Below are 21434 nucleotides of genomic sequence, written 5' to 3'. Positions count from 1 at the left end.
ACCCTGGGTTTGAGGTTTGATCTGAGCCACACTAAGCAAACAAAACAAGACCCGTTTAAAGCCCCTTCTTACTGCTTTTGTTGCCCTTGCCATCTTTCTCTCGCTCCCCAGGTGCCCATCTTCCTGTACTTTTCTCTTTCTCCATGGATAAATTGCTTCTCCATATCATTACTTGTATACCTGCTACTCCTTTCACTCGTTCATAGATTCCTTGAGACTTTTCCTTGTATCCTCAAGGCAGATCTCTACACATTGCAAGCACTAAGTACTTGGTAACAGTGTTGCTAAGGAGCCTAGAGTGTAGCCAGTTAAGTCTCAAGTAAAGAACTGCCATTTTAGTCTATGTACACTCAGTGCAGTATTTGGGGCATACAAGTAGACTTGCATTTGAATCTTGTCTTCTTTAGGCTTCCTTTATTTGCATGTGGCCATCCTTTCATGAGGTATTAGAATGATTCTATACTTAGGCTTTGTCAGACGCGTTGTCTCATAGGTCTTTGTGAGCCAGGAGTGACAATGGGTGAGAGGCATGGTACACAGACATTAATGCATCTCCACTCTCTCCTTTATTACCTTGGAGTGAGGACCATCTTTGTAGATGACAGACGACAGACCTGATGTGTAACGTGTAATCGGTGTATGAAAGCTAGTGTGTCTGCGCCCTGTTATGATGCCATCCAGCACCCACGGTGCTCTCTGTGGATTCAAATAACTCAAGAATAGATGTGCTCAAAGGAATGGCTAGCAGAAAATAATCGGGCTTCCAAGCCTGAGAGATGGCCGTTTTGAGGTTGATTGGAATAGCTGATTGGTATCCTTTCCTATCTCAGCCAACTCATTTCCCCATAAACATGGACGAATTCTCTCTTAAAAAAAAAAAAAAAAGAAAGAAAGAAAGAAACGTTAAGGAGTCTGGTGTTACTGTAAAACAAAGAGCTGTGACCTTGGAGTTCACAGCTACTTAATGTCCTGGGAGATTTCAGAAGTAGTCAGTGGCTAAGTAATAGACCAGAAATGGAAAGACTGCTCTGCCCCTGCCATTCATTTTCAGACCGAGCTGAGGTGATCATGATGCTAATCTGGGCTTTGAGTTTTCTTTCCTTAAATAAAAGGGCACTCTTATGATGTCCTTTCTAAAGCACGTGGGTATCTGGGAAGATTTCATTCACGACATAGGGTTGCAGCTTGGATAAAAATGTCCCCATAGATCTTGTTGTTTTTAAACCAGATGGACTTGGCAGTTACTAACTTTGGAGAGCAGTTTCTACAGTTCTGACTGAGACCTCTCAAACCAGACCTAGGGACCTTGAAATGTTTGCCATTAAGGCAAGAGGGGAGATCTGTATGTTATTTTGAAACAACGTTTGCTTTGTAACCATAAAAAACAAACCAGATAAAAAATTGCTCTAGGTTTCTTACTTAATCTATTACTCAACACTAACAAACATTTCTTAAGGCAAAAAAGAAAATAAGTCTTTAGGGATTATATATAAGTATCATTATTGTGGAGAAAGAACTTGAAGTCTGTTTGGAGTAGGCCCAGCAGGGAATTGTTAGTGGGTCTAAGGAAGTAAACATAGTAACACATTCTTCAATGGAAGGAGCTATGAGTAGCTGTTTCCTTGAATAATAGGAAGCCTGAAAAGGAATTTGGGGCTGGCTGGAAATGTCTGCATATTTGGTGTTTGTGGAGTTTATTTTCTCCCCTCTAAGGCTGTTTTTGTCCTGTTCGTTTGTCTCGTAAGGCTCCTGGTCCCTGATTTCTCCTTGGCTTCTATAATAACTGTTCAGATGTAGGACAACTGTCAGCAATGTTTAGCGTCACAGGCCTGTGGGTGACATTCAGCGACATCAATCAAAGCATCTGGTCACGGAGAGGAATGTTATTGAGCAGGCTTCATAACTTCTCTGAAAAGTCAGATAGTCAGCACAAGTCATTTTCTAGTCTATTGAGGGTAGGCAGCTCCCTCTGAAATCTGCAGTATATTGTGGCGGTGGTAGACCCATACACATGGTTCTTAAAAGATAAAAATCAAAGCCAGAGAAGTGGCCGGGCAGCTTCCACATAAAGTTTAAGGCCCCTGAGGGCTTTTGCTGTTGCTGTTGTGGTTGTTGTTGTTGCTGCTGCTGCTGTCATGAAACAAAGAAGGGAATCATATATTTCAATATCTAGACAATGTGGAACTGTACGACAGCAAGGGATTAACTCTCCTGGAGAGAACACACGTGAGACAGAGAGGAGGTGTAAGTGTGCCCTTCTACAGAAGTGCAGTGCATTCTGGGTATGGGCCATGGTGCTGTACTGAGTGTGAGGCGAGCTGCAGCCTCAGAGGATGTGGAGTTTTCAAGCTGGAGGAGGTAGGGTACCTGGGAATCAGAATCAGCCAACTGGTGTTTGCACGTGCAGAACGCAGCGTGATGGGAGAGACTAGGAAGCGTCTCTGGTTTAAAAGCAGCGCTGCTTTTCCAGCCGTGCCCCAGAGGGTGATGTGTCTACGCCTGCACTGCAGTCCGGGCGGTCAGCAGCACTGTGCACTTTGCATATGTTGCCCACTCTCATTACTAGATGTGAGGAAAATCAAGTTCACGGGGGAAAGCCGTTCACCCAGGGCTTCCTAGCAAGTGAATGTCGAGCCAGGATGCAGGCCTGTGCCTGGCTGCTCGCCCACCTGTAATGCTGAGTCCACCTGGCTTTTGGAATGAGAATCGGTGTTCCCAAAGTGCCCAGCCCTGGAAAGGGCTCGTTCCATCCTGGCCATGGCGGAGGAGGCTCCTTATAGGGAAGAGATACAGTAGGGAGAGTGTACGGGAGGCTAAGGTATTGTTTATTGTTGTGGGCTTTTGCTTTGCCTTGCTCGGTAATAGTTTATTTAAATCCCCGGTTAGTTCACCTTGTGAAAGGACCATCCCCTTTCTGTAGAACATTTGCAGACGATTAAAGCTTAAAAGTGAAAGAGTCCGGACAAGGTCAGACAGCTACGGCAGGGTCAGGGTTTGAATGGAGAATGCTAAGCACATTCCTGGGGCCAAGTACTGTGGAACTGGAATCTACTCCCCGGGTTAGAAACTGGGCATGCGTGCTTCCAGGTTCTGGCGGAGCCAAGGCTACTCTTAGATGGAAGGAAATCATGGTGGGATGCCAGTCTCTGGGCTGAGAACAAACCGGGTGGGCATGGAGGAGAGGTGCCTCTTAGGCGTTTGGTGATCATCTTGAGGAGGGCAGGGACTGGTCCTCGAGGAGATTTCAGACTGGGGAGAAGGAAACAGATACGCGGAGGGAGGCAGAAGGAAGAAGCGGGCTGACAAGCGCCTTAACAGCTGTTCCGCCAATCCACAAAAATGACTCTGAGAAAAAAAATTGTTCTATTTATTTGCCTTTTCCTTCCATATATCTTGCCGGCAGCATTCATCAATATCTGTCATTTCCCCGGGGGCTTAGACATGTCTAGCAATTCATTCTACTGAATTATATTTCAATACCCGAGTGGAGGGAGGCCAGATCTCACAGGTTAACTCTGACCTCTGCCCGGTGTCTCTTAGCTGCCATCACAGCACCACCACCCGCCTCCTCCAGGCCCTTGCTCACAGGGTCGTTATGGTGTTCATGGCTTGTTACAGCGTCCTCATTAGACGGGCCTCTATTTAGCGCCACCTTAAAAGTCAGTTTCCTGTCGCCCCTTTGCCTTTGACCTGTGCAAACAGAGCTCAGAGCCAAACTAATATTTATTTTTTAAAATAAGATTTTTAAATTCGGGCAGGCACACCACCCAAGGGGAGACGGCCTTGGTGATCTGAGAACAGTAGGGAAGTCAGAGGCCAAAGCTGGGTGATTTTGCAGAGTGGAAGAATTTGCTGAGTGTTACTACAGGCGAAGACAGTGGTGGAGTTGAATTGTAGGAACATAGCTTACCATGCTCTGCCCCATGCATTAATCGATTTGATCCTGATACCTATACTTCTCAGAAGCAGATTGAGAGGTAGTCGTGGTAGATGATACGAAACCCTGCTTTAAGAACAACTTAAGAGAAAACAAACAAAAGGCCACATGAATTTCTCTGTAAGTTACCATTTGGAGTTGTTCCCTTGAAAAATGCACTGTGTGTTGGCATTTCTCTGCCCTGTCATAAAATGGCATGAGTAGCAGGCCGTCCATATTAGATTGGGTGCGCAGAACTGATGTATCTTTGAACTGCCTTTACCACAGTACCTGTACCAAAGTTGGGTTTGATTTCAAACTAAAGCCGTGATTGACAGTAGCAACAGCAGCTGCAGAGACCTCTATAGCCCTGTGGTTTGTCCAAAGGCTTTGAATTCCGTGCTGTAGGCATGTGTGTTCTGCCATTTTCCTATAGTTCCCGGCGCTCTTGCGAGCATGGTCCAGGCTTCAGTCACTCTCCGAGACTTCTGTCACCTACCAAGTCTATCGAAGTGTATGAAGTTGTTAACTTCCAAAGAATGCTGGTGCCAGCTTCCTGTGCTATAAGCTTCTTTCAAAGCATTGTTCTCGATTAGGTCACCAGATATTTATCAGTGTTGCCTTCTATTCTGTGTTAATTAGAGAATGCTGTTCTAGAAGCTACATGGCAGTGTCTTTGGTGAATCTGAGTCACATGGCTAATGTAGAGAAGACCCCAATACCCAAGACCTACTAAGCCCATATCAGCTATCACAACACCATCCAAAGCCTCTACCCCCCCTCTGTGTGTGTGTGCGAGCACGCACTTTTGTATTCAGCTTTCAATTTCTGTGTCAGCTGGATTGCTGTAGAGTGGGCAGTGATATTAAGAACTGGGCATCAGGGCTGTACTCTGGACTTCTCTTGTGTCAAAAAAATACCATAAACATACCCTACAATATTGAAATCAATGCAGTTTAACACTGTGGTCTCTCGTCTGCTGGTTTCCCAAGCTGTATTTATTTATGCCGTTAAGAAGAAGAATGAGTTAGCCGAATTGCCGATGCCTTCTCATCGGTCCTTGGCAGTGGGGACAAGAAATCGCAAGGCAGTCACCCATGCGAGAGGGAAGATGAAGGGAGCCAGGTTGTTGTAGCACTGGGCAAGATGAATAAGGGAGGCTGTAATTGCTGTGGGGATGAGGGTCGTGTTTAGGACCAAGCAAGGGGCCAAGTGTTTAGGAGCGAGCAATGGGGCATGGAGGAAGGACCTCTGTGTGATGATGGAGGACACCCAGGCGACGGCTGCTGAGTCATCGATCCTGGCCAGATCCAGCCAGCGACTTAGCGTGGGCTGTAACCTTTCCTTGAGTCTGAAGTTTGGAGAACACTTTAATAAAAGTTTACTTCCCCTCCTTGTGATGGGAAGGGAGCGGGTTATTAAGTATAATTTGCAGTAGGGGGGAGTTGATGAGGATTGTGTAGCTGCAGCTTTGATAAACCCAAGTATCCCATTGTTTTTTTTCCCCCCTAGAAGATAGGGATTTAAACAGAGGAGATTGGTATTTTTTAATGTGTAGTGAAAGATACATAATACACTTGAACGTTTTAAACATTGTTAAGTGCTTGATTTAGTCACATTAAGTACACTTACATCATTATACAACCACTGTCGCTATCCATCTCTGGAACGGTTTTATCATCCCACACTGAGACACAACATGCATTATGTGAGGGCTTCTCTCTCTCCTCCCCCAAACCCAGAAGCCATGGCTGTACTGCCTCAGTGAGCTGGCTATTCCAGGTACATTATGGAAGGGGGATCGTAGAACATCTAGCTTTGTGTGACTAGCCTATTTAATTTAGCGTGATGTCTTTGTGGTTCATCAGTGTTATCTCGAGTATCAGAATTTCGTTCCATTTGTAGGCTAATACTCCATTGCATCTGGTAAACTTTACCCATCAGCGGATGCGTGGCTTCTTTTAGCTCGTAGGGCAAGTGCTGCTCGGAAGATGGATGTGCAAATGTTTGAGGCCTTGCTTTCACATCCTTTGTGGAGGTCTCTAAACAGTTGTCAAGCAGGGGGCATTTTACTAGGCAATGTGGAGGGTTGAATGGTGGGAGTGTGGGTAAGTAGGGGGTTTCAGGAAACTACTGTGAGAGCTTCAGGGAATGCCGAAGGACCTAACAGGCTGGTATCCAAAATCATGTATACCATTTCCAATGTGTTCTGTGGGAGGTAAGCTCGCTTAGCAGTCTGGCTCCTCCTTTTAATGCTGGGAGAACTGGCTGAGAGACAGCCCCCCCCCCAAAAAAAAACCAACCAAACAAACAAAACAAAACAAAAAAAACTTGGAGCCATTTGTGTGCTCACGGCCAATACCATCCCAGCCGTCAGGCTTTGTTCTTATCCCCTAACCCCCGTAATGGTTCCTCTATTTTCTCTACACCCCTGATATGGTTCTCCTGTGCCCTCAAAACCCACCAAGAAAGAACAAGGCACTGGCCACGTTAGCTAGCTCCTTGGTTGCTGCCTTAGAGAGAGGGAAAAGCTTCTTTTTCAGTGCTCTCAAGTATAGCTGAGTACCAGAAGCCAGACTGAAGCAGCGCTTTTTAAACGTAGTCCTTCCATCTTCCTTTGATATCCTGGTTATAATCCAAAAGAAATAACCTCAAATGTAAGGCCGTAGACTGATGGCTAAATCTACGAGGCCCTTCAGGTGATATGGAACCTTTTTAATGGGCGCTTTCACGTCTAGTCAGGTACCATGATCCCCCGATGATAAAGGAGATCTCTAGAGGCTATATTTAATTCTTTATATGGCTGTGCCGCTGAAAATTATTGCTGACCTAGTGTTTTCCTGTTTTGGAGGGAGAGTTCCACCTGTGGGATGGTTGGAAAGCATGTATCTCGTGCCTGAATGAACGCGTGAGCCATAAAATTGCCGGCTTTACGTTGTCTTGGAATTTAGGGTAGTAGCAAAGGAAAGCACATTCCAAGAGAGGCTAATATGCACTTAGGTAAAACCAGGACAGGGTCTGTGTGCATGCTCGGTAACATTTATGTTATCGTGTAACTATGGATGAAGGCGGGGCTCCTGCTCCCTCTGACAAGTAGCATCCCTTGATGTACAGCCATAGAATCCACTGCCAGTAGTCCAGATGACCCAGACGTGCGTGATAGGTTCTAGAATCAGTCTGGGCAGTTGATTTCAGCTTTAATATAGACTTATGTTTTGTACCCACACATTTCTGGTTCGGTCCATGGAGGATATTTCAGGAGAGCTTACATGAACCTGGTGGGGTTTCAGAAACATGCTTTCAAAGAGCACGGTGCTAACCAAGGCTCCAGTTGGGACCACAAGCTCCATTTGGTATTGAAATGAGCAGCCAGATTGCTAAGCAAGCTCACCTCTTGTACAACACATTAGAAGTGGTATCACCCATTAATTTCCACCCCTCGCAGCCGAACAATGCTGTTGACAGATGCTAATTTTCTTAAACCGTAGTCAGCAAATGATGCATGAATGTGACAGCAACACACTTTTTAGAAGCCCTTGGTAGTCATCAGAAAGTAAATTTATATGAAGTTTGATGTGATCGCTACCAGCTACGGCGCTGTGCTAGTGCCTTCTAACGACTGCCTTAGACCCATCTGGTGTTCTCTCTCCCCTATTAACACTAATGGGGGGGTCCAGGCAGAAAGGATGTATCCCATGTGTTGTATTACCAGACCATCTAATTTGTAGCATTTGTGGGATTCTTTAGGATAAGACCTAAGCAAGAATAATAACATCTGGGATCTGTCCTATTACATGATAAACATTGCATTATGTACATGTCTGTGCACTTACTAATTAATTTTCCTAGTATCTTAACATGTTTTGTTCTGGTTTTTTTTTTCCTCATTATAACCTCCAGTTATAGGCATCACATTTGAAGCTGATTTGATTGAGCATTGAACTCGATAGCGTATTTTCTGACTCGGATTTACATCAACCCTGTTTGTCTTCCTCCATTTTACAAATGAGGAGCCCGAGGTTTTAGAGAAGGCTGTGGTGTGAGCAAAAGAATCAGCTTTGGCCTTCAGTGATGGGACTCGGCAGTCTGAGCTTAAAGTCACCCAGAACTGGAGTAGTTATTACTTACCTCAGCTGCCGGCGTCCTTTCCATCCTGGTTTAAAGAGAGTTTAAAGAGGTTTAAAGAGCATCTAAGATACATGCAAGGGCAGTGACTGGTTAGTTCTTAAATCTAAGTGTCGTCTGCCAGGTTAAGCTCAGGTGTGGAAGCAAAGGAACTGAAGGCATTCCTTTGTTCTTTGTAATGAGGTAGAATCTATGTATGAGAGTGGTTAATAAGACATGGAATGAACTTTAGTAGTAATGTCAGCAAAAAAGCAAGGTAGCACCAGAGGGCTCTCCTTATTTAAGAGTCCTGAGAGCTTTAACAACAGGAAGCTTTGCAAGCGGAAGGTCAGCATGAGTGAGCAAAGGGCCCTGGCTCTTTTGCATTCCTTCCGCCATTTCTGGGTCCTGTCCGTAGTCCATCTTTCCCTCAGCCTAGAGATACAAGACTAGATTGGCCTGTTCCGAGGGTTAGCCAGGAGCTGTTGGCTATGATACAGAGGCTCCTCCTGCTTCCCCTTCGCTCTGACTGTCCATCAGATCCCTTCCTGATTCTAGACTTCCTCATCCTGAACCCTCGTGACATCATCGATCACTTAGAAACTGCCATTTGGAGGGCGAGGAGGAAGGCTCTTGGGAATACTTTGCTGGGTTAGAATATGGAACACACTTTTGATATAACATCCCAAGCAAAATTATAAAACGTTACATATAGAAACAGAGGATTATTCACTACAACCCATATACCTGCCAGCCAACTGTATGGAATCCAAGCTTGATGTTTGGTGTATTCCCCGGGTTCACGTAAAATGGGAATGTCTACAGCCACAAGTCAACGCTTATTTCTTTGTTTAAACTTCTGAGTTGAACTAGTAGAACTTTCGGTCCGGGAGATGAATTCCAAATTCTACATTCTTCTTAAAACTATGAAAAATTTTCATTGTTATTACGTATGTGCATGCTCACGTGCCAAGCACACACGTGGGGGTCAAAGGGTAACTGTGGAGTACGTTCCCTTCCCTCACCTGTATGTGGGGACCAAACTCAGGTTGTCAGGCTTCCAAAGCAAGAGTCTTTACCTACTGAGCCATCCTGCCACACACCCAGCAAATAATCTTGAAATAATAAAATATAGTGACCTGAGATAGAACTTAATGATAGGACACTTTGCTGAAACCAGAGACCTTGGTCTGATCCTCAGCCCTGGAGATAAAATATGAAAAGGCTGGTCTAGCATGCTCCTCCCTGGTCCCCCTCTTGCTCCCATTCCCTCCTCCAGAGGGAATTCTGATTTTGCTATTTCCATGGAAAAATGCTATTTTAACATTTCCTCAGTGTTGTACCTTCTGCTTACATAACCAGGTTAAGAACACAGCAAACATGGGGTATTTTATTACTGCAGTGGTAGAGGAGAACCAGATTTTATGATAGGACAAGGCTGAACAACTCCTCTGATGCACAACTAGTAAGAACTGGACGAGAAGCCAGGCTTTGGTTTGAATAATTTTGTTCCCATTTTTCAAGGACACACACACACACACACACACACACACACACACTCTCTCTCTCTCTCTCTCTCTCTCTCTCACTTACACTTTCTTACTAGTAGAACTCATCACCTTTTGATATACAACTTATATTTTCTCCTAAGCATATGTGATAACTATTTTGTTTTTGCATCAGAGTTGGGGCTTAGGGGCCAGCACAGTGGTTTTGGCAGCTTGCTTACTTGTCTGTGAGCCCTTGCCTGTCTACAGAACTTATCTGCATCAGTAGGGGAGATGAGAGTCTCTACTCACAGGGCTGTGAGCATGTTGCAAAGTCTGGTGTGCACCAAAGCCTTGTTGGACTAGTTACTCACTGCTTTTATAGGTAAAGTTTAGGAAAACAAACTGGTATTCTTCCTGTTTAGACCAACTCAGTGTTGCTTAGATAGTATAGTTTCTATATAGTATATAGTGTGTAATATATAGTGTATAATATATAGTATGTAGATTGTATAGTTGCATTCAGCCAATCAGCAATTACTTGATTTGTATCAAGGGCTGTCCTCCCCCCACCCCAGGAACTGTGGGTATGCAAATGAATAACCCTGTTTCCTGTATCTGGGAATCTTAATAACACAATTTAATGATTTCTTTCTACTAAAGGAAAAAGAAAAACTAATGTGTAGATTTTTTTTTGTTGAACTAAAATACCTTTCTGTTGTTAACAATGAGGTTTATTCTTGGGTGTATTCTTAGATCTTAAAAAGCATATTGGCAGGGGTTGGGGGTGCAGCAAGGATTCCCTATATCACATTAGCCTCGCTGCCTGGTACTCCGTTTCAATAGCCCCTCTCTCCAAACATAAAGAAAATGATGACCTAAGGTACGAGACTCAACACCTCCAGCCCTTCAAGCCTTTCATTTAGATTAGTCAGTGAGCTGGTCTATTCTAAAAGTTATATCCTTCAGACAGAGCTGTGTCTGTGTTATAAAGAAACCACGTTTTCATACTCTCCCTCGAATGCCGTTTTCTTAAATACAGTCTATGGCTTTCCTGCCCTTTCTCACTGACGTTCTGCTTCTGAACCCACAGGTCTGAAAGTGTGTCTTGGTACAGGTTTAGTTCATGTTTCAAGATAAGGCAAGAAAAAACTATTCAAATTCCACACTTCGGAATTTAAATGTCATGTTCCCCCACAACACTGATCGGACCCACAGAGAGATAATTAATTACGTGCTGGTTTACACTGGCAGCCTTCATCTTCCAGCTGATAAGTGGGAAAAGTCACATTCCAGGGCCAGCAAAATCACTCTGTGGATAAAGTGCTTTCTGTGGAGGCCTAGTGACCTGAGTTCAAATCCCAGAGCCTATATAAAGGTAGAAGGAGAGGACAACTCCATTGCAGATGTCCCCTGACCACAGCACATGCTGTGACCATCATGTACCTGTACTCTCACATACAATAATAATAATAATAATAATAATAATAATAATAATAGTAATAAACAAATACTTTAAAATGTTATACTCTTATCATATGGAGCTGACGAGGAGCAACTGACAAAAATCAGTGTGATTCTGAATTCTCAGGAAAATATATTTTATAAAGTGTGAAGGAAAGGTGTGGGCAGGTCCAGAGGGATTTTCTCTGCTGCCATCCAGGCGATTTTATTTCTACATATGAATATTTTCTAGTTGTGAATGAGAAGAATAACCTATCCTAAAAATATGTTTTCCCATTATACTACTTAATTCTATAGCTAATTCCCTCAGTAACTGCACAGTTGATTATAGCAGGTCCATTTTAGAGCTAGAGAAACCAAGGCCAAGAGAGGGTAGCTAAATTCCTTTCCCTAGTACCCTTTAGATCCAGGCTAAAGTCAGGACAGTAAGTCCACTTCATTCGTAGCTTCTGTACTTACACCATTTAATGAGTAAATGATCACTTTTGCAAAGTAAGAAACCATTTTTCCTTCTTTAATTAAAATGTAAAATTCCGTAAGCACTTTGATTTGTTTTTTTTTTAAGCATTAGATCTTTTAACATGATGGTTGATAAGTGATACCCATAATGCTTAGCTTCCATGGTGCCCGTGATCTGCATGCACCATGGCGATAAACTATGTAATATGTCACAGTCGGTATCCAGTCAGACATGCTTGTTAGACGCATGCTTGAGGGAGGGAGTGTGTGTCCCTTCCAATACAGGGTGAGCAGCCAGCGAGCAGTACGCGCTGCAGATCCTGATGGAGTCTCAGCACACAAGACTCTCTCTTTTGATTGTTTGCGTTTCTGGCAAGAAAACGTCCACTCTTCTTTGCACTCTGCAATAAGCGGTAGTCAAGTCACTAGTACTAGGGCTAAGGCATAGCAGATAGAATCAGACACTGTTTATTGCGATGTTAATAGTCGCAGGCACTCCAACTTTACCGAAGTAAAGAAACCAAACTCCCTTGTCTTGATAGCAGCCTATGTTCAGAGTAAACTGCAGTGTGGATCTATCAGGTGATTGACTTCTAAAGTGTGTGTGTGTGTGTGTGTGTGTGTGTGTGTGTGCGCACGCATGCACGCGCATATATGTGAGTGTGTGTGAATGTGTGCGAATATACATTTGTGTGTGTACATGTGTGTATGTGTATATGTGAATGTGTGCATGTGTGTATGTGTGTGAATATGTGTGAATGTGTATGAGTGCATATGTGTGCATGTGTGTGAATGTGTGTGAGTACATATATGTGCATGTGTGTGTATGTGTGTGAATGTGTGTGTATATGCATGTATATGTATGTGTGTGAATGTTTGTGTATGAGTTATGATTGTGTGAGTGTATATGAGTGTGTGTGTGTGTGTGTGTGTGTGTGCATGAGTTAAAGGTTGATAGAAATTACATAATGAACCTAAACTGGCCCTAATGTCCTGGTTTGTACAGATGGAAGCCATCATATAAGTGACAGACAGGTTTGACCAGCCACCCGCATATTACAGAGAAAAGCTGGGGAAAGGGACAGCAGCCCATTTCACCTGAGAGAATGACACCTCTTCTTCTTGGTCATGGCTCCCGTTTAGCTCATTTCTAGATTGCTTTCAGTGTTAGATTGTCTTCAAATAGCATCATAAACACACCCCACTTGTTGTGTGATGCTGAGAGCATCTCATGTATTTACATGCATTCTTAAAAACGTTCTTGTGGAAGGCGGAGGAAAAAAAAACCACTTCACCCTAACATGATCAAGCCCGCTCTGTGCCCAGCAGATAAAGTGATTTGCTTGGGATTCAGTAGGAAGTCAGGGCTAGAACCGACCAAGGCATCTCCGGACTTGAACATTCTTCCCTGGTCGCTCCTAGTCAGCACAGCTCCTGAGCATGGCAGAAAGATCGTGGATGGTTTGGAATTGTCCGCTGTGTCTACAGAACTACACCGGTGCCCTGCCTCTCACTTACTCTGTTTTCTTTTCTACTTCTAATAGGGAGGTACCTCCTTCCGAATCCGGTAGCAGGGCAGGCATGGCCTGCTTCCGCGGAGACGTCCAACCTCGTGCGCATGCGCAGCCAGGCACTCGGCCAGTCAGCTCCCTCGCTCACAGCCAGTTTGGTGAGTGTCTTGTGTGTGGTCAGAATTGCACTGGTCATTGCCTCGCAGCGGTCAGTCTCACTGCTTCAAGCTAACCACAGGCTGGGCAGTGGTCATACCTGGCTCTCTGTGTGCCAATTCCTTCCTAGCCACCCCCAAGAAAAACACAGACGGCTGCAGTCTGTTTCTTACTTAGATCTGGTTAACTAGCACCTTGCCCAACTTGCTTATCTTTTGTTTTGTGTATACCTGTGTGTGGCGTGTCCATATATCTATGTGCACTGCACAGTTCTTGAGTTACCTGAGAGTAAGATGTGTGTCCATCGTACCCCGTGCTTTTGCAATTGTCAACCTGAATAATTTTCTCATGGATGAAGCCCAGTGTCTGCTTAGCAATCTGGTTCGGTTTTACCAGTCGACTCAACCGTGTCCTTTCTAACACTTTCCCCTCCACGGCGCAGCACCCAACCTGTGGTCCTGTGTATACTCAAGCATCCATCTCCTTGCTCTCCTTTGATCTGGTGCCCTCCCACACCCTTGCTTTGTCTTTGCCGACATCAACACTGTTGGAAAACAAATCATAGGCAATTTTTTGTAGAGTGCTAATCTGCTGTTTCCCATAGTGAGACTCCAGTTTGCACATTCCTGTTTTGAATTGAGAACTGGTGATGTGTCCTGAGGACATGCTCTTAACAGCTGCAGGATGTCTCTCTGTCCCTCACTGATGTTAATTTGATGACCTGGTCAAGGTGCTGCCTGGTCGTTCTGTAGTCATTACCCCTGACTTTCTCCCTTGCAGTGTAGGAACAATCTGGGGAGGTAGTGTAGGCTATGCAGGTGGTATAGGCTATGCAGGTAGTGTAGGCTATGCAGGTGGTATAGGCTATGCAGGTGGTGTAGGCTATGCAGGTGGTGTAAGCTGTGCAGGTGGTGTAGGCTATGCAGGTGGTGTAGGCTATGCAGGTGGTGTAGGCTATGCAGGTGGTGTAGGCTATGCGGGTGGTATAGGCTATGCGGGTGGTGTAGGCTATGCAAACATGCTTCTTGCCAAAAACTTCCCCTGCTCTTCCGCATCTGTTGGTGATTCTAGGAAAGATCATTCTTTTTAATGTTGATTATAAATGGTGCAAACTTGTGTAGTGTGGAAAGTCTTGGATTTGATTTCCTGTATAGGAAAAAAAAATAACCTTCCAGTATTAACCCTCCCCAAATTTACTAGCTAGAACATATCTGTGCTTCTGTTGCTAGCGTAGGCTTGGAATTTTCTTTTTTTTCCCAGTATAACCATAACCTTGATTCTTTTAACCATTATGCTTATTAGATTTTTGTTTCTTGCTGGATGTCTTTTTTTAAAACGTGTGTGTGTGTGTGTGTGTGTGTGTGTGTGTGTGTGTGTGTGTGTATGTGGTTACACACACATGTGGGTGTACATGTGTGCACACATGTGTGGAGGCCCAAGCTTGACATCATTGTCTTCCTTGCTCACTCTCTACTTTGTTAGTCAGAGCCTTCTGCTAGCTCTGGAGCTCACCAATTCCAGCCACCTAGCCCAGGAACCCTGGCTCTGCCTTGCAGGTGCTGGGATTGCAGTCAAATGCCATGCTGGGTTCTGGGGTCTCAAACATTATTTCTCATGTTGCAGTGACAGTCACTGTATCTGCCGAGCCTCTTCCCAACTCCTTATTGGGCACGTACTGATCTACTCTAACTCATATTCCAAGTCTTTACGGCTTGGTCTGGGGATACGACTCAAGGGCAGAGTACTTCCTTAGCATGTGTGAGGCCCAGGGTTTATTTTTCTACAACCAAACAGATAAAAACAAACCCGTGAAACCAAGTGCCAAGAGAAAAAGTTTACATAAGTTACTTTTGGGTTAGTGGTAAAGTTACGGGATGTGGCGATAGGTCTTTAAATGTCTCTTACTGAAAAAAAAATGAAATAGTGTATATAAAACTGTGTGTTATGGTATTTGATAATTTTGCACACTGGTGACAAATTATGTTGGCTATTTGGGCGTAATACAGTTTGGTTTAGGTCCTGCCTTGGCACTAAGGAGATAAGTAAACAAGGCAAGTCCCAACTTTTAGGACCTCATCAGACTGCACAACGCAAAGACAGTGTTAAATGTCAGGGAGGCGGCTTCCACTCTGAAGTTTTCTGACTCTTCTTTCAGAAAAATTAACCACCCATATGCATAGAATAGTAATGTCCAGAGAAGACGTCTGAACCAGTGATGGTTGTGGATTGCTGGGCCACCTCCTTCGGCATCCCTCCTACCCCATGCTAACTGAGTTGTTTTCCTTGGGGAATTTGTTAAAAGCTTCTTTTTCTGTGAGCATTTACCTTTTAAGACAAAAAAAAAAAAAAAACAAAAAAAAAAACAAAAAAAAAAAACTTCACAATTCATCATTTTTGACAGTGTGATTCAAACGTTGCAACCCTAATACTTGAATGGTAATATTATGGATGTGCTTGTTGGGGGGTAAATCATCTGACAAAAAGTGACCCTGCCGTGAGTTCTCTATTTTATTATCTAATACAGGCGATCACATGCCCAGTCACAAACTGACCTTTTCGTTGCTAAAATGCATGCCAAGCAGCCTAACGTATTTGGGAATAGAATACAAAAGTGAGAACTGTTAATGGAGAACACACGGACACCCCCTAAAACGTGCCAGAAAACATTCTTAGCAGAGAATCCTTTACATTATTAGCTGATCCACCCACAAGCTCTATGATGGTTTGAGATGTGGTGGCTGAACTGTGGCTAAATTCAAACAGAGGCCAGGATGTGCTTGGGCCATTTACTGCTGGGGTTCTCAAGGTGTCCTGCTAGACAGAGCTCTGTCTGTCTTCGGGTTTTACTGCTGTGAACAGACACCATGACCAAGGCAACTCTTATGAGGACAACATTTAATTGGGGCTGGCTTACAGGTTCAGAGGTTCAGTTCATTATCATCAAGACAGGAACATGGCAGCGTCCAGGCAGGCAGGGTGCAGGAGGAGCTGAGAGTTCTACATCTTCATCTGAAGGCCGCTAAGAGAAGTCTGGCTTCCAGGCAGCTAGGACAAGGGTTTTAAAGCCCATGTTCACAGTGACACACTTTCTCCAACAAGACCACACCTACTCCAACAAGGCCACACCTCCAAACAGTGCCCCTCCCTGGGCCAAGCATATTCAAACCACCATACCATGTCCATTTCCCCGTTCTATTGCAATATACCCAGACAATTCCCTCAGTCTGTCACTGTGGTACTCTCCAATCTTTGTTGCCCATGCTCATTTGAGGGACATTGTAGCTATAAGGATCTTAAAGTTTGTCCTGTTTTATATTTCTGCCTGTCATGTTTGAAGCCGGTTGGACTTAAATTATTTTTGTTGATTAAAAAATAACAGGTTGACTAGAGAATTGTGGGGCAGTGGGGTAGGAATGGACAGCTGTTAGGGTACCTCCCCTTTTTCCTTTCTCTCATTTAATCCTCTTCCAAACAAGCTGAATTTGTGGAGATGGCTCTGGGCAGTAGAACATGCCTTCTTACTGACTGATGCTGCCTTCCTAGCCTTTGGCCTCATTTCTGGGATGCCCCTAGTGCTGTGAGCTGGTGTTCTCGACTCATGTAAGGTCAATCACGGTATACTTTGAGTGCTTAAACTCTGTTGAAATTCTAAGCTCCTTGAGGGGAGACTTAGTCGATGACTCGACTTCCCGCTCCCTCCTTCCCATAGCACAGTGCTTCCCATGTAGAGGGCATTCAACAGATAATAATAACGAATAATTCTCCATGGAAAAGTTGACAGATTTCTCTAACCTCCAGGTGAAGTAGCCATGTGACAGTGTGCTCTGAAACCGCTCCAGTTCTGTTGTTCAGCGTGTATCTTGCCATTGTGTATCTTACCCAAGTAGCCTGGTGGTTAGCTCGAAAAACCCATAGAACAGGCCAAATCCTGTGAAGTACATGTCAGCCAGTCCAAAAAAGAAAAAAAAATTAACAGAATTGTAAACATTATTATCATTGTCCACAATCAAGGGATGGTCGCTAATCTGTTTTCACGTAGCTGTAGAGTCATGGCAGTTTAAATGTCTCATTGATTTCTTTTCCTAATCGCTCAGTTAAAGAAGTATTTATTTGTTCAAAACTAGGAGAATCGGTGGTTGTGCTGCAGTGACAGCTATATCTTTGATGTGACAAAATCCTTTTCCAAGGAGACAACTCACATCTCAGTATGGGCCATCTACCTGAGAGCAGGCTAGTAAGATATTAATGAAGGCCATATTATTTGGTGGGTATGAGTTCTAGTAAATGCATGGCCTGTAGTGATTTAAAAGCCATCGGCACACTGGAAGGTACTGCCTTCTCAAGGAAGAGATTAATTCCTAGCCCGAAGTGTCTAGTTTTCCTCGGCAATGCTAAATGTAGTTGTGTTCCCAGACACTTTGGGCATTTCAGATAAATGGCACGTTGCCAAGTCATCCTAAGTAGCCTGGTAGCTGGCAGACTACATGCTCAGCCAGTGTCCGCCCGCTGGGACCCCAGCCGGGAGAGCTGATGAAGTGTCAGATGCATACCTCATATACATTAATCTGAACGGGGAAAACTCATTTTCCCATTTGCTGTCTCCATCCTTCTGTCCCTCCTCACACACATGGGTAGTTTATCAAAGAAGTCATTGTCGCCGTCAGGAGCCAGGGGATTTGTACAGATGCTTCTTTCTGGCAGGAGAGATGGAGATTTTTAGGCGGAAGAGGCAGGACCCGGTGGTGACTTATTTCTTGGCAGGAAAATACGTTTGTGAGCCTTGATGACTGACGTTCAGAAGTGGCGGGTGTGGCCAATCATAAGAAACATTTACTGCGCCTGCATTTTGCTGTAACGGATGGGGGAGGGGCTTTGGAAATTAGGTGCCCATCTATCTCTCCAGTTGTAGTTAACCCGAATTTGCCTGCTTCATCTGTTGTGTTCGTCTAAAGGCCCCACTCACATTCTTTCTCATTGAGGTCTTTCTTGACTGTCTGTGTGAAGCTGTTCCCTGTTTTCCAAGGGACATACACCCCACAACCTTCATTTCACTCCCTAGCCTTACCACTTCCAAATTATGCAGTATCATAATAATTTCATTTGTAGCCATCACTCAGTGTCTGTAGGATGGGGGATACCTGGGGGTGCTTACGTTGCTTGTGGGAAGACAGCATGTTATTTGCATAGATTCTATGGCTATCCCCCAAATGCTCTAACTCATCTCAGTTGCAATATTTAATGCCTTGTCAGCGCTATGTGTGTGCACTGCACATCCTCAGGAATGATGGCAAGAAAACCATCTACTCATGTCCAGTGTGGACATGTTTTTGTCTGTAGCTGGTTGGATGCCTGTAAGACCAGTGGACAAGGAAAGCTGACTCTGTGTCTTCCGTTGCTCTGACATAGTTTCCATGAAGGTAAGGATAGTTTTTTTCTATGTCCCTGGTACTGGGAATAGTGCAGGACTCATCATGGGAGCTCAGTGAACCTTCAGAGTGAGACAGAGAAATCCCCGTTGTGTGCATTTCCGTGCCCCAGAGCTGACCCTCATAGACTTACTGGTTTTGGTCTACTGTGTCTTGGTTTGTGTTGTATCAGCTAGCTCAGGCATTGCTGCTTCTTTGAAGCCAGAGAGAATCGACCAGTGAAGATACATTCAGACACCGAATTAAGCTGTAACTGTCCATTTGGAAATGAGCTGAGGGGAAGTAAAGCTGGGAGCGGATGCTGTGCTAAGTCAACTCCAGAGTCTACCTTTTATTAGCTCCGTGTAGATTGGTGTGGGCCTTGGGTTTTCCGTTCATGGAATGGGGCTCAGCATTTTGTTATCTTTATACAGTTATTTTAAGGATTAAATGAGTAGCCTCTTGGGTAAACTTTGTACTTCCCTTCTCCACCATGTTCCAGGGCTGCTGAGGAGAGAGTGTCTTGAACTAGGCTTAGCTGGAGGGGCACCATCAGAAAGGACAAAAGCAAACGCATTCTCAGGATGATTAGGTATGGCCTTTCTCTCCTGTGTTGGTGGCTTATCTCATTGTTTGTTTTTCAACTGTGTGCAAAACAAAATTTAAAAACTGAGAGCTCTCCAGGTAACTAAAAATTTTTAAACAAGGAAGGTTCTTTCAAGTGTTGTTTTTCAACTTCAAGCTTGTGGTTAAGTGGTGAAATTCTGTTTCTCTGGTGATTATCTTTTTATATCATATCCATTTCCCTTAATGGAAAAATTATATTTCATGATGTACTATAAATATTAAAACCAAACTATTTAAACTGTAATATATTCCAAGAGCCTTAATGAATATTCATCTTTTACATTTGCAAAAATGCATTGTGAGGAGGAAAATTCACTAAACATATGCAGAGATGTATTTCCCTGTTTTTATTCCTTCACAATGTTGAGAGATGATGCTCACATCTATTTAGGGTGCAGTCTTTTATTTACGGCCATTTAATATTATATCAATACTTCATTAGCCTTATAGTGCAAAAACAAAAACCTGATCTGAAGTCTAATTAGTTAACTCCAAGAAAGTGCCTCTTAAATATTGATGAAGCAATGGTTTGAATGCCCGTGGATAAATTGCTTAACAAAAGTTGTGGACTGCACCCCTGGATTATTAGCATGTCTCCTTAGCCATGATGACTTAATTTAAAGGCTGCACAATATTTCCAGAGCATGGCTTCATCGCTGTGTGTTGTCTTATTTAGATTATATCTAAGTTTTCCCTGTGTTCATCATGGCGATACGATCTCTACATAAGTCTTTGTTCACCCCAAAGTATCTCTTAGGGTAGAATCTCACAGGAGGATTATTGGGGCAGAAACAGACAGGACTGTGAAGGTCTGTCTAACTGTTTTCATATTGTTTATGTATTAAAGAGTATTACATATATTCCTGTCAACATTATGTTCTTCAAAAATAAAAGAAAAATATTTTCTGCCTTGTTTAACAAAAAAATAATTATTCTTTTAAATATATGTACTTACAAAGTCAATATGATGATGTAGCAAGCAGGAAATAAGTGTTTCCAGTCCTTCCTTCCCTAAATCAGCTTACCAGACCTGCTCTCCATATCCTGGATGGCTCCTGGGATCCAGGAGCCGCTGTGTGTGATTACAATGTGTGTAGCTAACGGCATTATTCCATGGTTGAGATTTTTTTTTCAATCTGGAAAGTAGTAATCTCAATTGTGAAATAGTGCCTTCAGCTGTGGACATTATAATCAGAGTCTCAGGAGTGCCCGTACTCCAAAAGTAATACATCTCACAGTCATTACCCTCTGAGCTAGGTTCTGTTTATAGTGAAGGGAGGAATTTTCATAACTCAGTGCTGAAATAGCAATAGGGGGCCCTGAGCAGATTATTATAGGTCAGGCCTAATCCACAAAGATAAATCTCATTATGGGCTCACCTGGGCCCCGTCCACAGAGGAGCCGGCTTAACACGAGTCTGTAAATCACAAATCAGCTTAAACGTGGACTATAAAATCCTCACTGTGATCCAACCACTGCCTCTGCGGAAGATCCTCCAGTATGTGCCCGTATGCTAAGTGTGCTTAGATGCCTGAGGATAATTAGCACCCACCGTGGGAGGACTTTGACTCAGCCTACAACAGAAGGAAGAACACCACGTGTTGAGGATAGGTTATTTTCAAGACTGAAATGCAACTTAAAAGCTTCCCAGTCTTTAGTCTTTGCTCCCGTTCATTCTGAAAAGATTCAGAAGCATTTCCTACCCGGGCACATGTGCTGTCCTTCCACAGAAGGGCGGGAGACACCTGCTGGAGCAACTCCATGTGTAAGGTGTGCCTGGGGAGGCCAACCAACTGTGGACTTCTTGTCACCAAGGGCATTTGAGAAAGTATGAACGGGACGATGCCCATTCGTCATACGGTAGCTAAAGATAAGAAATGCTTGTCCTCTTTTAATTACTTGCATCGTGGTGGAGAGAAGCAAAAACACATTATGAGCAGCAATACTGTGAACGAGTATGGGCGGCAGGAACTAAACTTGTCCCCTCTGGAGGGACAGAAGACATTCTTAACAACTGAGCTCTCTCTCCAGTCCCATCCTTTGTTTTTTTGTTTTTGTTTGTTGGTTGGTTTGGTTGATTGGTTGGTTGGTTGGTTGGTTGGTTAGTTGGTTAGTTGGTTGATTGGTTGGTTGATTGGTTGGTTGGTTTGGTTGATTGGTCAGTTGGTTGGTTGGTTTGGTTTGGATTTGATGTTGGTTTTTTGTTTGGTTTGGTTGCTTTGTTTTGGTTTTTTGAGACAGGTTTTCTCAAGGTAACCCTGGCTGACCTGGAACTCACTCTGTAGACCAGGCTGGCCTCAAACTC

At 43.8% G+C, this 21434-nt stretch overlaps 1 protein-coding gene and 1 long non-coding RNA gene across 16 annotated transcripts in view; one reads left to right on the top strand and one right to left on the bottom strand.

Moving 5' to 3' along the window:
- Mast4 (microtubule associated serine/threonine kinase family member 4) overlaps positions 1-21434 on the top strand; it is a 591901-nt gene that overhangs the window by 178375 nt on the left and 392092 nt on the right. For 11 of the 15 annotated variants that reach the window (XM_063281113.1, XM_063281110.1, XM_063281115.1 and 8 more), the window contains exon 3: positions 12975-13099. The exons of the other annotated variants lie outside the window; for them this stretch is intronic. In XM_063281113.1, coding sequence (XP_063137183.1) covers positions 12975-13099 — 125 coding nt within the window. The remainder of the gene's footprint in view (positions 1-12974; positions 13100-21434) is intronic. 15 annotated transcript variants of the gene reach the window in all.
- LOC134485589 (uncharacterized) lies at positions 15976-17827 on the bottom strand. The gene is made up of 3 exons (XR_010063729.1): positions 17648-17827; positions 16890-17025; positions 15976-16142 (listed from the first exon to the last, which is right to left on the bottom strand). It is a non-coding gene; the product is annotated as an uncharacterized LOC134485589 (long non-coding RNA).

Source organism: Rattus norvegicus, chromosome 2 (assembly GCF_036323735.1).
Source record: "Rattus norvegicus strain BN/NHsdMcwi chromosome 2, GRCr8, whole genome shotgun sequence".
Lineage (NCBI taxonomy): Eukaryota > Metazoa > Chordata > Mammalia > Rodentia > Muridae > Rattus > Rattus norvegicus.
Note: the sequence above shows the minus strand (reverse complement) of the source record. Positions and strands in the feature narration are given on the sequence as shown.